At 33.9% G+C, this 22682-nt stretch overlaps 1 protein-coding gene across 19 annotated transcripts in view; it reads left to right on the top strand.

The window, feature by feature from the left end:
- Nucleotides 1-22682, top strand: part of CAMK2D (calcium/calmodulin dependent protein kinase II delta) — a 335351-nt gene that overhangs the window by 292150 nt on the left and 20519 nt on the right. For 9 of the 19 annotated variants that reach the window (XM_047718289.1, XM_047718287.1, XM_047718282.1 and 6 more), the window contains one exon: nucleotides 5549-5597. In XM_047718289.1, the coding sequence (XP_047574245.1) occupies nucleotides 5549-5597 (49 nt within the window). Of the gene's footprint in view, nucleotides 1-856; nucleotides 917-2917; nucleotides 2960-5548; nucleotides 5598-22682 lie in introns of all 19 variants that reach the window. The other 10 variants (XM_047718293.1, XM_047718280.1, XM_047718279.1 and 7 more) reach the window with 2 other exon arrangements.

Here is a 22682-nt window from a genome sequence, read left to right as displayed (position 1 = left end):
AGTTGTGATTTCAAGTTGTCGCTTGTCTACCTTGATTTTTCTCTGTGCACCCATTATAATACTTATCGACACCTGAGCTGCTTCCACAATGTGGCTTCCGTTGTGAGATGATCTTTCTTTAAGGTCAACCCCAATATGTTAAAGCAAAAGAGTGATATTACCAAACACGATCTTCAATAGTAGCACTTTGAAAGAAAAGCAAAGGAGTAACACTTTGTCAAGAAACACAGTGTTTTCCTCTCAAACAATTGTGAAAAAGGTCTTCTGACATTCAGAATATAGTAAAGAATTCAGTTTGCCCATTTATAATTGGAGATGTGTTTTTTTAAAGAGGCCCAGACGTACCATTTAAAAAATATAAAGCCTGCATCTCATCAGAAGATAGAGGTTTGAATTGGATGCCTACTAAGCAAAGTGATGATGGCTTCTCAGAGAAAGACAGTCTATGTTTGACTTCAGGATCAAGAATAAAATGAAAAAAAAAAAAAAGTGTTCATAACAGAGAACAATTGGAAGCTGGGAACAGAATCCACCTTGAAGAGTATGAAAATGTTTATATTTATTTCATACTCTAAACTTGATTCGAGCTCCACTGAAGCAGTTCTTCGGTGGCTAATGTGCCACAGCCAAAGCACCCAAGTCTGTTTTATCATTCCACTGTCAGAGACATGGTCCTAGCCTGTATGACTATAGAATTGATTATTATTCTTGTCAGACATCACAGTGTCTTTCACGTTCATCCTCAGTGGCTCTTTATTTTCAAGTCTATATCTCCACATAGACGTTCTGCAATATAGAGACATTAGCTACGAAGGGGTTTAAGGCATCTCTGTTTCTATTTTCTGCATACCTACAGATAAACAACAAAGCCAACGTGGTAACCAGCCCCAAAGAAAATATTCCTACCCCGGCGCTGGTATACCTGGACTCTTTGTAACCCTTCTTAATCTTTATTGTTTTTGTTGTTTCTCTCATTTGCTTTCACTCTATAGATACATATATTATATAAGTACTTTATTTTGTTGGGTTTTGTTTTGCTTACACAGATAATGAGAAAAGTTCATTTTGTTTCTTTTTTGTTGTTGTTGTTAAGGTAGTTGCCAAGCAGTGTGTTTCTAACATGAGATGATCTCATTTCATTGTCGAACATTATTCTGATAGCTGTGGTCTCTGTAGTTGAAACTGTTGCATGCTGCTTTAGAATACAGTAGAATGCGCTTTGGTTGCTCTTAGCTCTTCTTCTGATGGTAGCTCTAGATGATGCAAAAAACGGTTTCCTCCTTTCATGATAGAAATATTGACATCAAGGAGAGCTAAGGGGATTATTGCTAGACAACAGTAATGTAGACCTTATTCAGAGTTCCCGTTCCCTCTTACTAAAAGACAGCAGGGCTTTGTAAGACCTCACTTTTTGAGATAAAGAGGCATTGGGTAATTCTGAGCTTCTTGTTTGCTGTGTTTTAAATGATCACTGTTTCACTTTAATCCAAAGAATGAAGTGTATAGCAGAGAGCTTTGAATGATCAGTGGAAACGAGTTTTGCCCCTTTTAATCAATTCACACTATTTACAACTAAATCATTTTAATACTTTGAGATAGCGTTATGTTAAAAGTCAAGATTTGAATACTGGCATTCAGTACTCTGAGTTCCATAATGGTTTGTTCAAACTATTACATATTTTGATAAAGGTTTTCTGAAATAGTTCTGATTTTTTTACTATCCTCTGTACTGTTATTTTTAATGAATAAAAAATAGTAAGATTATTTCACTTGGGTTAACCAGAAGGTTCAGTTTAAAAACACTTGAAGGAAAAAGGACATATCAAGACAGTGTTATCTATGAGTAAAAAACAATGTCAATCACACCTCTCGCCAGGGAAAGGAAGAAAAGAAGCCGTAAATGTGTTCTTTGTTATGGCATAAACCATGGTGAAGAGGAGATCCTAGAGGACAGAAGAGTGCTTATAGTGGGAAAAATTTTCAGTGGGCTGCAGTAACTCTCAGTTACCAAGACATCATGCAATGAAAGTGCCAAGCATGCCAATAATATATGGACACTGAATCTTTTTAAACATCAGTCATTTGAGTGTTATTTTCCACTTGGGAATGTTTCTTCAATTCTCTGATAGAAAGCAGAAAGGAATAATATTTTCTTCTTAGTAAAGCATGACTTTACAAGCAAATCTGTATATGTAGTCCATAAAGCTGAAATTTATTTTTTAGGTATAAATTAGCGTGGCATTTAATAGCAGTATGTCTCAGATTATAGTGATTATATGATTACTCCTAGAATCCTTTAAATGAACCTTTTCAATATTCCATAGAATTGCTAATGGACTTTGGAAATACATTCTTTAGGATAGCCTTTTTTTTTTTTTTAAGCAAGGCACAATGTTCTAGGTTTTCAGAGTATTTATCTGTGTGTTAACTATACATTACTAACTATAGTGATGACATCATAATCCATTCTCACAGATGCACCTGAAAAAAGTCCTCAGAAAGGATTCAAGATCATTTTAAAGAGTTCTAATCTCCAATGTTCTTGGTCCGTTTTCTATTAGGACACACGTTAACAGCCTACTCACTAAAGAAAAAAGGAAAGTTCTGTTTCAGAACTTTGTGAAACAGTGAGTGCCTCTTTAGGTCTCCAAACTTCAAAGCCTTGTCTGTGTACCGATCACGAATAAGGTCTTTTGCATGCTGCTGCTGTGTACTGAGGTATCCTATCTCATGGGCTCATCAGGGAGATCTTTCATCAGTGATCTTGTCAGCTGCTACCTCTGACAGTAGTTAACATCGCTTAAGCTCTTGTCACTATTTAGTTTTGTCAGCTGGCTCACTCTGCTCTGTCCCTCACACTAGTAAGAATGTACTTACCAATGCGAACTGTTTCTTTCTCTATTTTGTTCTCACTCAGGAGCCCCAAACTACTGTAATCCACAACCCTGATGGAAACAAGGTATTCAGAAAGAATCAACATCATCTTGCTTTAACAAGATGACACATTTCATCAAATATCCAAAGCAAAATTCATTATCTAAATACGGGAAAGAAAATTCTTACCCTTTTTCTACCACACTTTTTTGGGGGGGGACCTCATTTATCTAGAATTTTACACATATTTCTTTCAAAACAAAAATGAATGACATCTTGAAAAATAAATGAATGGAACCATTAGCCAATAAAAGTCGGGTTAAGCAAAGTCTTTATATCAAGATGACTGTGTATCTTAAGCAATTGCATCTGGTCTTTTTTTTTTTTTTTTCCCTTCTCCATGCCTGTTTGTGCATTGTACTTTAATTATATTCTGCATGAAATTTTAGAATTTCTTGCTATCTCATTTCAGTGTCTTCAAAAAAATCAACTTGAGTTCATAAGTGTTTGTTTAAATTTAATGTTGCTTTTGAGTTTTATTTATTCTGTTGTCATAGTGCTTTTTCTGTTAATTCCCTGTTGGTGTTGTTTTTGTTGTTTGGCATGAAATTGAGGATAATCAGGGAGTTTCAATTCTTATGAAATGTTTGTTTTTGTTGAGTTATATGCATTTCAGTAACAGATATTTAACCACTTAGGCTGAAAGAAGACTGTAATGTTTTCTGTCTGTTGTAGATTGTGTAGCATGTTAACTAAATAATAGTACTTGTGTACATGTCTATAGGACAAAAGGAGACATTTTCTGAACATATTCCATGTTTCCAGTTTACTAACTCTCATATATTATTGTATCTCTAAGGGAAGGAAAAAATATTTCATTGATTTTTCTCAAATACTAAATATAGTCACAGGTCTAATTTCTCCTTACTCTTATCAACAATATTTAAGTCTTAGAGAACACATTTCCTCTGGTTTAACAGTTAGTTGATCAATATTAAAATCATTAAAGTAAAAAAAAATCAAGTATTCTTTAATATGAGATGTATTTTATGGTCATAATACAAAATATTTTAAGTCCCTGAAAGACTTATAGGACTCACGAGCATCATATAGGAGAAAAATTTTTTTTAAATATCATAAGCAAATGAAAGACCAAGCATAACAGCTGGAGTGGATACTTCAATAGTTCTAGCTATATCATTTGTAAGAGTTGCTGCATGATATTTCTTGCTTACATGAATTCGTTTACTTTTACAGTGCATGGGCTTACCTTCATCTTGAGTTTAAATTTGAACACTAGGTCACATTAAGAAACGCATGAAGACTATTTGCTTTTGTTTTGTGTATATGGAGAGCTTCTGGATACACATTTAATTAGTCTGTCCCTTTGGCTTAAATATTATATATAATATTTATATAAATTGATTGCTTTTTTGATTATTGAATCTCTACAAGGACACTGATTGGTATCTGCATCATTTTCCAAAATCTGTTTTTCATCACTGAGCACATAGCTCTGGATTGGAAGTTTGTTTCCAACTTCTTTCATCTCTAGCCTTTAATCATTTCAAGTAGATAATTGTGTTTTTCTTATGAATACTACTAAATTTCTTTGCTAGAAAAAATTTTGTTAGCACATTATTAGTGGAAAAAATTTATCAAACCATTTTAAGAAACTGTACCTTAATACTGGCAGTTACAGTATCCTTTTAAGTGTGCTTATTAATCTTCAACTTCATTTTAGTTTTACAAAGAAATAGCTTTGTCTTTCCATTATGGGAGCAGGTTTCTTATTGATAACAGCCAGTTTCTAATTAAGAAATGGATGAAAAAAATCTAATTCTCCTTGAAAGTAAATTATTCATATAATTCCATTGCGCTGATCACAAACATGGAAATTCTTGTTAAAAGCAGTTTCAGGGCACCTGGGTGGCTCAGTTGGTTGAGTGACTGCCTTTGGCTCAGGTCATGAACCCAGAGTCCCGGGATCCAGTCCTGTATGAGGCTCCCAGCTCCATGGCGAGTCTGCTTCTGTCTCTGACTTTCTCCCCTCTCATGCACTCTCTCACTCTCTCTCTCAAATAAATAAATAAAATCTAAAAAAAAAAAAAGGAAATTTCAGCATAATTCAGCTTAGTACCCCTAGCTTCCTGATCGTATTGATAAAACGAAATGCTTTCTGTCTCTACACAAGAATAAGACAAATAGGCTGTGAATTCAGTGCTTGATATAGTTCCTTATACAAAGATGGGGTTATTTACTCATTAATTAATTGGTAAGAGAAATTGTTCTATTTTAGGGTCAAATTCATTAGGCTAATATATTCAATTCTGATAAATATATAGAAAAAGCACACCCTATGGGGCGCTGTAACCAAATATGACCTTACACAGCTCTTAAAATAAGTTGCATACTTTGGCTGCTTCTACAAATAACCTACATTTATCATACTTCAGAGTAGGCCACCAGAGCACTCCCTTTTTGAAGTGTTTGCAGCATTTGGCATTTTATTTCTGTTAAAACCACATAATGTACTTGTCCATCTGCATGTCAATATATGTACACAGCTTGCTGATGAATTTTGCATGATATGTATATCACTTGCCAATTTTAAGAAGAAAAAAAGTGAAGTTTTCCATTGTTTGCAACTTAACACATGTTTTCTTCTCGACAGGAGTCAACTGAGAGTTCAAATACAACAATTGAGGATGAAGATGTGAAAGGTATGATTAAATCAGAAGTGGAAAATCCTAATTAGAGTTCCATATAAATCAGAAAAATAGTTGTTTCAAATAACAAGTTTGGGAACTAGGCCTCTTCTAAAAAACAAAAGTACTTTTCTTTTCATACGTACACATTATTTTGATTATATATATAGATTTTGTCAATTTTTTCACATTATATTTTTTCTCTGTTTTGAAATATACACAAACATATGACATTTGGGTACATTGTAATTTTAAACTAGTAATGACAGTCTGGGGACATAATATCAAATTGTAAATGTATCAGAAGGTAATATAAAATGTTTATCTATGTCTAGAAAACAGCTTGTGTTCAAGAACAGAGTATGGAAAGGACCATTGTTTAAAACCTTTAATGGTCTCAGTGAGTTTGAACATTTGGCATCCTTTTTATCCTAGGTTTTGTGCACTTTCTTAATATATTCTTGACCTCCGTTCACTTGAGTTGCCCAGGTTCTTTTAGAAATATAAATGAGTCATTGCCAGCATTTCTATGGACATCTCACTGCCTCTGCACGTACCTTTAAACATACTTTGACTTCTTTTTGGTCTGCTGGCTATTTTAGAAGGGTTAATTTTGCTTCAGTTGCTTTCACAGTTTTGTGTTCTCATTTTCATAATTCTGTGTATGTAACTACAATTTCTACTGGACATTTGTTGAGAAGCCATTCCAAAAAAAAAAAATGGTAAGAATAGGATGTTTAAAAAGTATTAAAGATGGGGGCGCCTGGGTGGCTTAGTCATTAAACGTCTGCCTTCAGCTCAGGTCATGATCCCAGGGTCCGGGGATAGAGCCCCGCATCCTGCTCCGTGCTCAGCGGGAAGCCTGCTTCTCCCTCTCCTTCTCCCCTTGCTTGTGTCTCTCTCTTTCTCTGTGTTAAATAAATAAATAAAATCTTTTTAAAAAGTATTAAAGATGTATTAAAGGAAAATAAGCATAAAACAAATTCAGAGAAATGATTCATCGATAAACATTATTTGGAAAGATTATTTACTTAATAGTGTCAACATGGGCTTTCATTTTGTAGTGACATTAGTAAGACACAGTTTTGGAAAACTATATTCATGTTATAGAATAAAGAACCTGGAAACTCTCAGGTCAAGGAGACAGATAAGAAATTTAGGAAATAAAAATGCATATAGACTGCAAGTTACCAGTCACCTATGCTGACTTTTTCCTCCTTGGTTGAATAGAAGAGCTGACTCTATTATATTAAAGTGTGTTCTCTATTTATAATTTAGTGCACTGACCTAACTCTGCTAGAGATAGTCATTTTTTTTTCTCTTAGAGTGGAAAGGTGGATAGCTGTGTCAAGGATTTTATTTAGTAGGTCTATTCATCTCGCTCTTGCCCCAGAGCTAAAATTTGAACAGAAGTAATTTTATGAATCATTGATGCCAGTCACATTAGATAAAGAGATTTTTTAACCAAATAAGCAGATATGCCATTTAGCTTTCTCAGTGATTCAGAAAGCATCATCTTTATAAGTATTTTGGATTCATTAGCTCTTTCAGCCAAGCAAAATGTTTATATGACTTTATACATTCTTCTCTTAAGCAAGAATCAGGGGAAATAAACCTGTATATTATCCACTAGAAAGACTGAATCTTTAAACAGCTGAATAGTATTAGAATAGCAAGACCTCACGATGTGTAATTAGTCCTAATAAACATATTCCTTGGTGATCAAAAGCAGCGTTTTAATAAGTGGTCTTTCTCACCTGAATTTGACTCTTTACTAAGTTTTGGTTTAGGATGATCGCTATTAATGCATGTAAATATCAACATATAAACAATCCCTGTCAGCCCTACCTTATAGTTTATAATCTTTTTTGATGAAATAAAATTGTATTAGCACCTCTCAGAAAACAGTTCTCTCCATATCGCAACAATGATACTGGTTTCCTTTGCCTCTGGGGTTCCACAAATTGAGACAGTATTTGTCTTTATGATTATAGGCTACACACACCAAATATTAGCAAAATTAAAGCATAATATTGAGATGGAAAGAAATGTCCAGTTGATTGCTGACCCCAAAGTGTTTTTATTTCTTTGAACTCAGTGAATAAGTTATTGAAGTTTTTGCTTAATTTTCTTTGCGTGAATGTGGCCACAGAATCACAGATATAACACATTAGGCATCATTTGTGTTCTTTAAGACCCACACAGCTCTTTGGTGGCTGACCTTTTTTAATATTGAATGATGTCAGAAACCTGTCAGACTAGAAGACACTTTAAAAAATCACTCAGGCCATTGTTTTGACTCCAAGACAAGCATTAAATAAAACTGTCATTTTAAAAAAACTGTCATAAATATTTTTAATGTATTTATTGTGCTGGTGATGTGCTTATATAGGAATCTCTTCATTAACCAGGACCCAGTCCATCAGAAAGACCCTAATTAATTTCTGCATTTGTTTGACTGTGCTCTTTTCTCTTTACCTCAGAGTTTGCTATATATAGCTCTGGGTAGCTTGGTAGAGAGTGTTTTTTGACTTGCTCTGTTAGAAGCCAAATTACCTGTTATCTAAGCTCTAGGAACTCAAAAAGACATCAGTTATATAACCTGACCAAAGCCACAGCATCTCTACAAAGCCATATCCTACGTACAAAATTTCCTGTCTTTCTTCCATATATACTTTCCAATCCTTTCCCTTCTGTATACTACTTTGTTATCAGGGTGAAACACCAGACTTCGGGATATATTCTTAAATGCATATTCCCCTAGCATGCTCCTGCATTCAGTCATCTGCTCCTTCCATTCCTGCTGGCTGTCCCACATAACACCTACACCTAGACTTCTGTTGTTTCATGGTAGCGTATGATCCCTGGAATACCGTAGTACATGCTCCCATCGTACATGCTTCCATGCCAATGTAGTACACATTCTGTCTGATCCCCAAGGACCAACCTGGCAATGACAGTTCTACACACTCTCTACTGTAAAGAAACACAGCAGGGGGGATATTAATACATCAGGGTGATCTAGACAAGGGAAGAAATGAAAATCAACAGAATACCTTGTGTTGGCCTTTTCAGGGGCAAAAAAGGTAGGCCAACCACTCTTAAGGAGGAAGAAAGTATTAGTCATAGTAGATGAGTAATCCTTCACATTCAGGGAACCTGGAGCACCTAGAGAGCCAGAATTTGTAGAAGACTCATTTTCTTTGAGCTCTCCCTGTTAGTTTCCATTCAGAAAGGCCTTTAGTTTTCATAAGGCCCCAATCTATGTGTTATTCTTGAACTGTATGTAGGCTACCTCAGTTTTTTCATTCAGCAGATATTTATTGAATGGCTAACTGTTTGAGCTCCACATCTTTTCTTGATGACTAGTCTTATTCAAGAGTTTTCATCAACTCAAGAGTCAAGATGTTCTTCTGTACACTTTACATGAAGCTTTTATGCTATTATTTATGCTATTTCTCTCAGCTAATTCAATAAATATCAACAAAATTGACTTTAAAAACTGAGACCCAAGATAAATGTGTTTTATTTTTAAAAGTCCTTTTTCATTTTTTAAAAAAACTTTAGCATTTAGTTATAACCACATTTCCCTTCCTGAGCTCACAGTCATCCTAAGGGATTGTTTTACAATTTTTCTTTTTAAAAAGCTTCTTAAGTTCACTCTTTTCTCTTTCCAAGCCAACGTGGACTTCCTAGTGTGGACCTCTTGAGCCATTTCTTAATTTTGTCCTATATTCAAAAACCAAATATTATCTCTAACTCTATGTCTGTAACTCAGCAGGAAACTCCGTGTAATGGAAAGACCGTAATGGCTTAAAAATAAATGGGAGTCGTAATGAGGCATAGCCATGACCATAGAAGCACTGTGCAGTAAAAACAGCTTTACGCACCCAAAAACAAACAAAAGTTTTCCTATTAGAATTCACTGGTGTTTCCAAAATACAGATTTTTAGGTCTAAAATTGTTGAAATAGTCATTCCATTTTGAGTACATTTCTAGTAAAACAGTTACTTTTAGATGGCAACACTTAACAGTGCAGCTCTCTATGAGTACGGGTGTCCTTGAAGCTAATGATACATAGCAATGGTCCTCTCAGCGCTGTATACATTTGAAGACTGTCCTTTGGTTTGTGGCTGTAGCCACAGTTTGCAGGGCCTGTCGCTGTATGCCACAATGTCTGTCCACCTCATAACCTGCCAGCGCCATTGCCCAGAGTCAGCTACTTCTTCCTGATTGGGTCCGCATCAGTTTGGTCCTTCTGCAGCTCTTCCCTAGACTTCCAGAGTTGTGCAACACCTATCGAAGTTGGGCTCCTCTGTGCCCTTATGTCATCACTGTTACACCATTGAGTAGCTGCTTGGATCTCTTGCTGCATTTCATTTTTCCTTACAGTGGAGCTCTGTGCAACAAGCAGAAATGTGTTCCTTTGAGCAGGACTGTGTCTGGGGACTTCATTCTGGTTTATCCTCTTTTCCTTTTGCTGACAAATAGATGATGATAATGAGGTTGCATTGTTTGCAAAAGACCCAATTAAGGGCAAGGGTTGACACCCTTAGCATTTCAATGGGGCTGTTTTGATGACATCTGGATAGAAAGGCCTTGGCTCATCTGCAGAATCATGTGGTTAATGAGCTTTTTGTGTATATCTTTGTGAATCTGTACATTAGTGGACAGTGTGATGACTAAATACTCAGATTCAACTATTCTTACATTCTATGTTCAATGAAAACCTTCACAGCTGGGTAGAATTCCCTAAGGCAGATGATCACATATTACCAGTCTTCTTCAGATCCCTTTGTGGTTTGTAACTCAGCATTTGTCCTGCACACCTTTCTCTCTTCAAGAGAATCTGCATATCAAGAAACTTCTGGTTATTTTATTTAAGAACCTTTGATAATTATGTCATTCCATTAGATTAAAACTGTCTTAGAAGACCTGTAGTGCAGTGCATAATAACTTCTTTCAGATTTCTAATCAAATTTTGATTTTTAAAAAGGTTTATTTAGAAAAATTCATGTCTGCATGTATGTATCTGCCTGTTAATCTTTTAACTTTTAAATCAGGATCCATAACTTATAGAACTGAGGCAGAATTTATTCTGCTCTACCACCAATATCAAATAACTTCATTTCTCTTTATTTTTCTTTTTTACATTCCTTTATTTTACCTCCATACTCAGGTTTTTCCATTTATTCTTTGCCTCCTACTAGGTTTGACAAATCTTAAATTTGTCAGTGATAGCCTCTGGCTTCTTTGGCCAGGCTGACAAAATACAGGGTCAAAACAGCCGCCACTCTCACTTAAAACAAAGTCCTAAATCAAAATGAACAAAACCAACTGACAGAAACATGTAGCTACTCATTTTATCATTAAGACGACGTGGGTTCATCCTATATTAATAAATTTTCTCAGTTCAAAGTTTCTTTTTTAGCAAGTCTGCAAAATTCTATATACTTTTAGAGAATAATGGAGCATTATTTTATTAAATACTTCGTAAATTCTAAATCACGTATACTCTAAAACTCCTCCCATCAGTTTCCCAATCTTTTTTATTATTAGGTAAAAATCTTAGTATTTATAAAACATGCTTTTCATAATGTTTATATTGAGACTAGGCTATAGGTTTAGTATATTTACTGACAAAGACTTGTGACATAGAAAACCTATTAATGTATTGTATTTTGGTCAGGTTTGGTTCTCTCATAAAAAAAAATGTAATTTGTTCTAACATACTTTACCAATACTTATATTTAAAATGACCAAGATCAAGGACCTAGATCAAGGCAGAACTTGTTAATTGAATTAGCAGTTGGCTTTCAAAACTGAAGCATAAAAATATTTGCTAATTGCTTTATTTTTTTATATATTTTTTGAAAACAGATGAACTCCTATTTAAATTTTATTTTTACTTTCTCCTTATTTGGGATTTTTTTTTTTTTTGGTATTTTTAAAAATTTTATTTTATTTTTATTCCAGTATAGTTAACATATAGTGTTTTATTAGTTTCAGGTGTACGCTACAGTGATTTAACAATTCCATACATCACCCGGTGCTCAACACAAATGCCCTCCTTAATCCCCATTACCTATGTCACCTCTCCCCCACCCACCTCCTCTCTGGTAACCATCAGTTTGTTCTCTATAGTTAAGACTCTGTTTCTTCTTTCTTTCCCCCCACCCCTATTTGTTCCTTTGCTCATTTGTTTTGTTTCTTAAATCACACATATGAGTGAAATCATGTGGCATTTGTCTTTCTCTGACTTACTTCGCTTAGCATTATATTCTCCAGCTCCATACATGTCATTGCAAATGGCAAATTTCATTCTTTTTTATAGCTGAATAATATTCCTTTGTCTGTGTTTGTATGTATATATACATTCACCACATCTTCTCTATCTATTCATCTATTGATGAACACTTAGACCACTTCCATTATTTGGCTCTTCTGAATAATGCTGCAGTAAACATAGGGGTGCATGCATCCCTTTGAATTAGTGTTTTTGTATTCTTAATAAATACCCAGTAGTGTGATTACTGGATCTTGAGGTAGTTCTATTTTTAACTTTTTGAGGAACCTCCATACTGTTTTCTATGGTGTCTGCACCAGTTTACATTCCCACCAACAGTGCATGAGGTTTCCTTTCTCTCCACATCCTTGTCAATACTTGTTCCTTGTGCCTTTTTTTTTTTTAATTTTAACCATTCTGATAGGTACGAGATGATATCTCATTGCAGTTTTGATTTCCATTTCCCTGGTGATAAGTGATGTTGAGCATCTTCTCAGGTGTCTGTTGGCCTTCTGTCTTCTCCAGAGGAATGTCTGTTCATGTATTCTGCCCATTTTTATTTGGATTATTTGCTTTTGGGGTATTGAGTTGTATAAGTTCTTTATATATTTTGGATACTAATCCTTTACCAGATATGTCATTTGCAAATATCTTCTCCCGTTCTGTAGGTTGTTGTTTAGTTTTTTTTTATTGTTTCCTTCACTGTGCAGAAGTGTTTTATTTTGATATAGTACTAATAGTTTTTGTTTTGTTTTGTTTGCTTTTATTTCCCTTGCCTCAGGAGACATATCTAGAAAATTGTTGCTATAGCTGATGTCAGAAAATTGCTACCTGTGCTCTCAACTCGGAATTTAGGTCTTTAATACATTTTGAGTTTATTTTTGTGTTTGGTATAAGAAAATGATCCAGTTTCATTCTTTTGCATGTTGCTGCCCAGTTTTCCCAACACTGTTTATTGAAAAGACTATATTTTTCTCAGTGGATATTCTTTCCTGCTTTGTAAAAGATTAATTAACCATGTAATTATAGGGTTCATTTCCAGGTTTTCTATTCTGTTCCATTGACCTATGTGTCTATTTTTGTGCTAGTACCAAACTGTTTTGATTACTACAGCTTTATAATATAACTTGAAGTCTGTATTTGGGATGCCTCTAGCTTTGTTTTTCTTTTCCAAAATTGCTTGGGCTACTTGGGGTCTTTTGTAGTTCAATATAAATTTGGGGGGTTTTTGTTACAGTTTTGTGGAAAATGCTGTTGGTATTTTGATAGGCACTGCATTAAATCTGTAGATTGCTTTGGGCAGTATAGACATTTCAACAATACTTGTTCTTCCAATCCCTGAGCATGGAATATCTTTCTATTTCTTTGTGTTACCTTCAGTTTCTTTCATCAGTGTTTTATAATTTTCAAAACATAGGTTTTTCACCTCTCTGGTTAGGTTTATTCATTGGTATCTTATTTTTGGTGCAATTGTAAATGGGATTGTTTTATTAATTTTTCTTTCTGCGGCTTCATTGTTAGTGTATAGAAATGCAACAGATTTCTGTAGGTTGAATTTGATCCTGCAACTTTACTGAATTCGTTGATCGGTTCTGTTAGTTTTTTGGTGGAGTCTTTAAGGTTTTCTGTGTGTAATATCATGTCATCTACAGATAGTGAAAGTTTTACTTCTTTCTTACCAATGTGCATGCCTTTTCTTTCTTTTTGTTGTCTAATCACTGTGGCTAGGACTTCCAGCACAATGTTGAATAAAAGTATGAAGTGGTCATCCTTGTCTTGTTCCTGACCTTAAGGGAGAAGCTCTGTTTTTCCCCATTAAGTACGATGTTCAGTGTGGGTTTTCCATATATGCTCTTTCTTATGTTGAGGTGTGTTCTCTTTAAACCTATTTGTTGAGGGTTTTTATCATGAATGGATGTTGTACTTTGTAAAATGCTTTATCTGCATTTATTGAAAAGATTGTTTTAATCCTGAAATATGCTTTTAATCCTTTTTCTTATCGATGTGGCATATCACATTGATTGATTTGCAAGTGTTGAACCACCACCCTTGCATCCCAGGAATATATCTCATTTGATTGTGGTTAATGATTATTTTAATGTATTGTTGGACTCAGTTTGCTAGTATTTTGTTGAGGATTTTTGCACCTATGTTCATCACACACATTGGCTTGTACTTCCTCTCTTTCTCTTTTTTTTTTTTTTTTCCAAAGATTTTATTTATTTGTCAGAGAGAGATATATAGAAAGAGAGCACAAGCTGGGGAAGCGGGAGGGGGAAGCAGGCTCCTCCTCCTCAGCAGGGAGCCTGATGTGGGACTCGATCCCAGGACCCGGAGATCATGACCTGAGCCAAAGGCAGACGCTTAACCAACTGAGCCACCCAGATGCCCTTCCTTTTTTTTTTTTTCCTTTTCTTTTCTTTTCTTTTCTCCCTTTTGTTTTTTTTTTCCTTTTCTTTCTTATATCTTTTCTTTTCTTTTCTTCTTTTTTTTGTGGTGTCTTTATCTTTCTTTTGTGGTATCTTTATCTAGTTTTGATCTCAGGGTGATACAGGCTACATAGAATTAATTTGGGAATTTTCCTTCTCTACTTTTGGAATAGTTTGAGTATAATAGGTGTTAACTCCTATTTTATGTTTAGTAGAATTCACCTATGAAGCCATCTGGTCCTAGATTTTTGTTCGTTGGGAGTTCTTTGATTGCTGATTCAATTTCCTTGCTGATAATTGGTCTTTTCAGATTTTCTGTTTCTTCCTGCTTTAGCTTTGGGAGGTCAAATGTTTCTAGGCATGTATCCATTTCTTCTTGGTTGTCTAATTTGTTGGCATGTAGTTTTTCATAATACTCTCTTATAGTTGTTTGTATTGCATTGGTGTTGGTTGTTATCTCTTCTTTCATTGGTGATTTTGCTTATTTTGAGTCCTCTCTCTCTCTTTTTTTTTTTTTTAAGATTTTTATTTATCTATTTGACAGAGATCACAAGTAGGCAGAGAGAGAGAGGAGGAAGCAGGCTCCCTGCTGAGCAGAGAGCCCGATGCGGGGCTCGATCCCAGGACACTGGGATCATGACCTGAGCTGAAGGCAGAGGCTTCAACCACTGAGCCACCCAGGCGCCCCTCTCTCTCTCTTTTTGATGAGTCTGGCTTTTGTTCCTCTTCTCAAAGAACCAGGTCTTGCTTTCATTGATCTGTTTCTCTGTTTTTTTAGTTTCTATATCTTTTATTTCTGTTGTAATCTTTATTATTTCCTTTATTCTGCTGGTTTCAGGTTTTAGTTGTTCTTTTTCTAGCTTCTTTAGGTGTAATATTAGGTTGTTTATTTGAGATTTTTCTTGCTTCTTGAGGTTGTCCTGTATTGCTATAAACTTCCCTCTTAGAACCACTTTTTCTGTGTCCCAAAGGTTTTGGACCATTTTGCTTTCATTTTCATTTCTTAATATGATTTCTTCATTGATTAATTTCCTAATCATGATTAAACTACCATTTTTATAACTTTGAATTCATTTTAATAATTCAGAGTTTAAAAATCTAACAGATACATTCTTAGATATTTATGTGGAAGTTAAAAGAGGTAATGAGACTTACAATTTATATAATCAAAAATTTTGTAGTCAACAAGATTTAATTTACATTATACTATAGTTGCATATATATTGAGTGTAAAACTTTTTCTCCATGTATCTCTAGTTCCTGTTACCTAATAAAAATGGTCCAATTGAATAAGCAACTAAATTTAAAGTTATGTGCAAGTTTTAACATATTTTATTACTTTCTCTGTCTCCTTTACCTTTTTAACCTACTGAGCCACCCAGGCACCCCACCTTTACCTTTTTAGATTGTAATTTCATTACTTTTTTTAATGACATAAAAAATATTAGCAAGGATATAATTGGAATCCAGAGTTTACACTCTTGTTTATAGTTCTTTTATCTAACTTACTTAGAGCAAGTTGTATAACTTTTTGCCTCAGCCTTCCTGGTTACAGAATTTAGATACTAAAATCAGTAATACAGAGTTGTAAGGCTTTTATCTACCCTACTTTAATGCAGTACTACTAAGATTGTTATGAAGTCTTATAGTTTTTAATGTGTGAACAATTATACATTATAAAGTAATATATAATAAATATAGTTATAATATAAATTATCCAAAGCAATTATAAAAAGACATTTAATTCAAAGTTGAATACAGGAATAAATTGCTGCAGTTTTGTGGAATATTATTACAATGGAAAAAAATTTCGTCTACCAAACTGTATATTCAAAATGTTATCATGGCACTAATGGACTGTAAAATTAGTACTTTAAATACATCCCAGTAGGAATTATTATGAGGCTATATTTCATGTTTTCAAAATATCTACAAATATATATATATATAAAATATAAAATATCTACTATATAAAATTATTTTACTTCATATATTTCCATGCAGAAGTTAAATTACAACTATGTTTTTATTAGCTATGAATTATATAATTCTGAAATTTATTAGATTAAAATGCTTTAATAAAATACTATCTCCTTTGCTGAGTTTGTATTATTTTTATCAATAACTATATCTAGAAATTATGTGAAATTATGTCTGTAATATTTAGTGATTCTTCTTATACATTAGTGAATCAGTAAAATGACCTTTGTTGTTGGTGGTGATGGTGGTATGTACTTCTGCTCAGATCCCTTTGATTTGCGCAGGAGGCATTAGGTGTAAAGTAGTCAAATAAATCTGACTCCTGGGCATTTTTACTATTTTACCTGATTGCAGATCATTCAATTTCAGACCATGTTAGGTAGAGAACTAAGACATTACAAGAAGAAACAGAGAAGGCATTACTGAATGAAGGATCTTGATGGAAGAGATTATGTAGAAGTAAAGGGTTTTTTTTGTTTTTTTTTTGCATTTGGAATAGTGGTATTTTTATTATTCAATTCAAATAGTCAATGAATATTCTGTGGGCACCTCTAATGTAAGTTTACTAAGTAGGCACTAGCCACATTTCTGGCCCTCGTGAATAAGGCTAGAAAAGACAGAGATGATTCTGCATGATAATATGCCTTCTTTGTTTCTGGCTGGTATTCAGATAATTCTAAAACAAGGAATAATGTTAATTATATAAGGGCACAGAGTCATGTGTGAGCATCACAGAAAATTTCAGATGCATGTAATACATGTAATTCCTTTTTTATTTTAAAGATTTATTTGAGAGAGTGTGTGCATGTATGTGCAGGTGCCCATCGGCACCTGTGAGTTGAGGGAGGCTCGGAGGGAGAGAATCTTCAAGCCCACTCCCAGCTGAGTACCTAGCCCAAGACAGGGCTGGATCATATGTAACATATGTATACATATGTAGCATATGTAATTTCTAACAAAGAGACCTCTACTTGAAATGTTTGATCCAATTTTGATTTTTAGAAAGAATTATTGAACACTCATTGTGTGCTGGATATGGTAGACTAGGCTGAGGCTAATAAGGCTTACCTTTTTCCTCAAGGAGTTATCAGTCTTAAAGTACCCTCTTTAATGAAATTATACCTGCTGGTACATTTCCCCAGTAAATGGCTATTTTTGCATTACAATTTTGTTCTTTGTTAAAGAAAATTTCTTCCAGGATACATGAATAAAATGTTTGTACTTAAAACTTAGTGAATTAGTCTATTTCCTTTCTTTTTCCTTCCTTCCTGCCTCTTTCTTTCTTTCTTTCTTTCTTTCTTTCTTTCTTTCTTTCTTTCTTTTTCTTTCTCTTTCTTTCTTCCTTTCCTTTCCTTTCCTTTCCTTTCCTTTCCTTTCCTTTCCTTTCCTTTTTTTGATATGTAATGTAACATTGTTCTCTTGGCCAGTGTTGTTTAGCAGAATTTGCCAATCCATTATATGAAAATAAGCATCATGGTTGGTACAAAAGGACTGATTTAGTTATTGGGATTGCTATGATTTGTTTAACTGTGGTAAAATAAGTGTCTCTGCTAAAGCCATGTTATACTACTAATTATATGTAAAGTGTATACTTCATTTTATATATATTTCAGTACCCAAAGGAAACAGTTTGCACTATGCAAATATCTTTGGTTGGTTCATTTGATCTCTTTAGATTAGAACAGAAAATTAAAAACCTATACTTAGGTTTGAATATTCCCAAACTATTCAGTTGTGTGTTCTTTAAAAAGAAACATAAAAATTCTTTATAAGACTGTTTCATGTTATAGATTAAGTCATGCTTTTAAAATGTCAGTGCTTACTGACACCTCCAGAAAACATTCCTCTTTATTTCTCCTCACCTACATCATACTATCCGTGCAAGTCTGCAATGTTTTGATCTAATTGCATTATTCCAGTATTTCATATCTTCAACTTTTTTCGTGTATCCGTGTTCAAATGCATCTATGAAAACTGAACTTGATATACCTATGGTATATTCTATATCCTTTAATACTCCTGGGTCATCATCTTAGAGCTTTGTCTCCTCAGTTTTGCTTACACCCTACATCCAGTCTATCAATCAATCAGCAAATCCTAATGTTTCTCCTTTTAAAATACGCACATTTTCCCCCATTTGACAACTACTCACCAACCTCCACTTCTACCACCCTGGTCCAAGATACTATCATTTTTGTTGCCCATATCATTGACATGACTTCCTTAGCCACTCTCCGTGCTTTAGCGTTACCTGATTATAGTGGATTCACAACGCTGTAGTCAGAGTAACACTTTTAAAATAGATTGCATAATGTTTCCACTCTGTATTCTCCAGTGACTGCCAAAGCCATTTTGTTATTTTTTATTTTTTACATTTATTCCAATATAGTTAACATACAGTGTTACATTAGTTTCGGGTGTACAATATAGTGTACCAAAGCCTTTTCAGAATTAAAAGTCCCTCTATGACAAGAACTTCCACCAGCCATGCCACCCATTACCATCTGGCCTCATCTTGTGTTACATACCTCAAGAACACAGTTCCTGAAACCGTATCAAGCAGGTTCCTGCCTTAGAGCCTTTGCACTTTCTGTTCCTTGCCTGATACACATTCCATGATGCTTACTGCTTCTTATCTTTTTATGTCTCTGATTAAATGTTACCATCTTAAACATTGATGACCCTAATTAAATTGTCCCTTCAAATCCAGCAATTCCATTCTCCTTCTCTGCTTTGCTTTTTACCTAGTGCTTTACACTATGTGAAATATTTATTTACTTGTTTGATGTCTCTCTGTTCCTCTACTAGAATGTAGATTTCTTCAGAGCAGAGATTTTTATTTTGTCCACTGCTGTATCTGCCATATCTAGACCAGTGTTTGGTAATAATAGGAATAACAAATACTTAATTGATGGAGGAAGGAAATATGGTAGATATCAACCATGCCATTTCCTACCAGCCAGTAAAATGATAAAAATTCTCTAAAATTATGATCTCATCACAACTTTTTACCTTTATAGGTTTTTATGCACATGTCCTCTCCCCCTCCCCTCCATACTTAGGAGCTAAAAATATAAAATTGCAAATTTAAAAAGTAACCCACATAGAATCCTCTTCCCTGTTTGGGTGGAGCATGTGCTTTGATGTTAAAAATACTAGGTTTGAATCCCAGCCCATCCCTGATGGGCTATGTGATCCAATTGCTCATGTAAACCTCTCTGAGGTTAATAGTATCTCACTTCTTAACCATTTTTTTACCTTCAAAAGTGACAGTGTCATATGCAATAATAATAATAATAAAGCATGGTCATGTTGATAATGTTCATTAAATGCCTGGCCCATGAAAGTTGCTTAGTCAAATTATATTATTTCTGGCCATTCTTTCCTAATATTAGATGATATAAGCACAAAGGTTCAATTAAAAGAAACTATAAATTTAAAGGGACCTGGTTTTTTTTTTATTTTAGCATCAATGTTTCTACTTTCTAAGCCATTTATTTCAGATAAGTGGCTAAATATCTCTAAGTGTTAAGATCCATATATATAATCCAGCCAACTTACATACATAAACATAAGAGTTGCCCAAGTACAGAAAATTTCATTTTTTTGCCTTAAAATAGAAGTTCATGTTTTTTAGAGCTTTTATTAAAGTAACAGTATTCTTTTAACTGATGAATTTAAAGTTAGATTATTTTAATTCACTGCTTTTTTCCTTCTCTGGTACCATATGGTAGACATTCAATAAATTCATAAATTATTTATGAGGTTTTTACATTAAAAATTTGAGTTCAGAAACATACTTTGTTTCTAATTAAACATAAATACTTTAAGTAATGATTCAGTCTTCCCTCATCTAAACTTATCTTTTGTCCTTGAATGTTTATAAGTGTTTTGAAAAATTAGCTCACTTTTGGCTATTTTGATTATTCTTGTTGAGGGTTAAAAATATGTAGACTGACTGTTTTCCACAAAAGTAAAACACTTAATTAAAAAGAAGCATATATATGCAAAATTATTTACACACTTCTCAAGCAAAATGTCTTAAGAACCATAACATAAAATATCCCTCTTGGAGATTGTAATTTTCTAGTTCAGTGTTTCCTCAAAGGGCCACTAACCATCTTCATAGAAGTTAGCAAATCAAGTGTGAAAGACCTATTTGTTCGTTAAATAATTTATTACACAGGATTACCGATTTCTTTAACATCACTACATGTGGTTATTTAGTATATGTCCATATAGCAAAACACAGATGACAAATGTTAGGGAGAGAATTTTGGATTCTATTACTCAAACTTTTAGGAAGTTTGAATAATAGAAAACCCATTGCTATTATATGTTTTCAAATTTAAAATGTGAGAAAAGAAGAAAAAATGCTGCTCCAAATTCTCATTCGTTTATAATTTGAACTAGGGCATATTTTCAGTTGGGGAAAGTAATTTGTGGTGGTGGTATCTGTTTTGAGTAGAGAATATTTTTATTTCATACCTAGCCTACTTTACTCAGACTTCTAGTATTCTAGTGAAGTATTGTATCACATTATACAAAATTAAGGTGAACAAAAATGTAAAGATATTCCTGAACGGTAGAGACGTACCTCTGAAAAGGTTAATGGTCTTTTATGACAGAAAAGGTAGCCTATTTAAAAGAGACTACCATAATTTTTTAGAGGTATTTTACCAGTACAGAAAAAGTGTGAGTATATGGGATTGTGTATTTTTAAATCTTTATTCAAGAAATAGAAGCTCTTCATTCATAACCTATACAAGTAGAAAGAAGGGTAGTGTAAGATGGGATTTTATAATAGTATCATTTAACTAAAGAGCTAATAAAAATGAAATGTGTTTACTTGTTATGGAAGATAAAACAACAGAAAACTATTTGAGATAAATGTCTGAGGATCTTTACCAGAGTTGGTATCCTTAGAGTCTATATTAGAATTTTCTAACATGAGCAGTGTTGTGAGTTATTGAAGAATTTCCTTATTAGTGTTATTTAAGTTATACCTCACTTCTCACCCTTTTGTTTTGTGTAATCTGCCCATAGAAGTGCAAGAGATAATTTTTAAAGATGTTTCCTGTGGTCTGCCCTGCTGAACTCCCAAGTCAGTATCTCCTTTTTAGCTCAAAATTATTCTCTATGGAAGGTTCTTATTATTGTCTTAATCTCAGTTAACATAATATAGACTTGTATTTTCTAAGTGTGGACTGTTAGTTACTCATCAGATAACCTGAATGGTGTCTTTGATGAATGTTCATCATTTGAATTCAGTGGAAAAAGGCAAAGCAATATTATTCCCTACTCAAAAATACTGTATGCACTCTGAGTTACATTTTGTAATAATTTGTTAATTTATTATAATTTACATTTATAATACTTCCTAGAATAAATGGGGATGACAGTAATATGTTCTGAAATGTATGGTTCATAAATTTAATTATTACTGTGGTCACATTGGTTAAACCAAGAATAACTTTACTGGGTTTATAAAATTTGGCCAAGATAGTCCAACAAGTACTTTTACATTAATTTCCTAAGCTGAATTTAGCATAGGATATCCTAGAGCTGAACTTTTAATATAGTGCCAATGTGAGGTATCACTTGAATAAAAAGCATTTGCTCTGAGAACTCACTTAAAAACTTCTGGTCTGATAGGATATTTTTACCTTTCCAAATTAAGCTTTGAAAAATGTAGTAACTAGTCACAGAAATGACTCTTGGTCCTACGAGTCTTACCAGTGTGACCTGTCAGATGCATGGGGACAACAGAAGAGTTATAGGAATTTACATCATTTTGTGAGAGGAAGTGTGTGTGTGTGTGTGTGAGAGAGAGAGAGAAAAGTGGGAGGTATGTGTAAACAATTTTCCTCTAAATCTAAGTAAGTTTCCAAGTTGTGACAAACCATTGTAAATTTATATCCAGACTGACTGGAACAATGCCTTTTCAATCCAGTGGTCTGGCATCTCAAAAGGCAACAATGGTCATCAAAGTTAAGCATATAGGTACATAAATATTACATTGAACTTTGGTCTTTGTACCTACAATGTCATAAACAACTGTATTATATAACTGACGTACCAAGTTCCATAATTTCCCAACTTAAAAAAAAGCTTATTTATATTATTTGTCTTATAAGATTGTTCCAGTACTTCCCTAATTTACTATTGATTATACATGCTCTAGTACTCTTGAATAATGTATGAGTGCAACTGGATTCTATGATATGTTTTGTGAATTGGCCTCTCTTCCCACTTCATTGGACCTCATCTGCCCTTTCAGTTCTCATTTATTGATTCTGGAAGCTATGGATTGGATAATGATAGACTTTGTAATGAAAGCACAAGCTACTATTTTTGCAGCTGTTGAAAATGAGAATTAGCTAGAAAGTGTAGAATTACAATTAC

Source organism: Lutra lutra, chromosome 2 (genome assembly GCF_902655055.1).
Source record: "Lutra lutra chromosome 2, mLutLut1.2, whole genome shotgun sequence".
Taxonomy (NCBI): Eukaryota; Metazoa; Chordata; class Mammalia; order Carnivora; family Mustelidae; genus Lutra; species Lutra lutra.
This window is presented reverse-complemented; position numbering and strand designations above follow the sequence as displayed.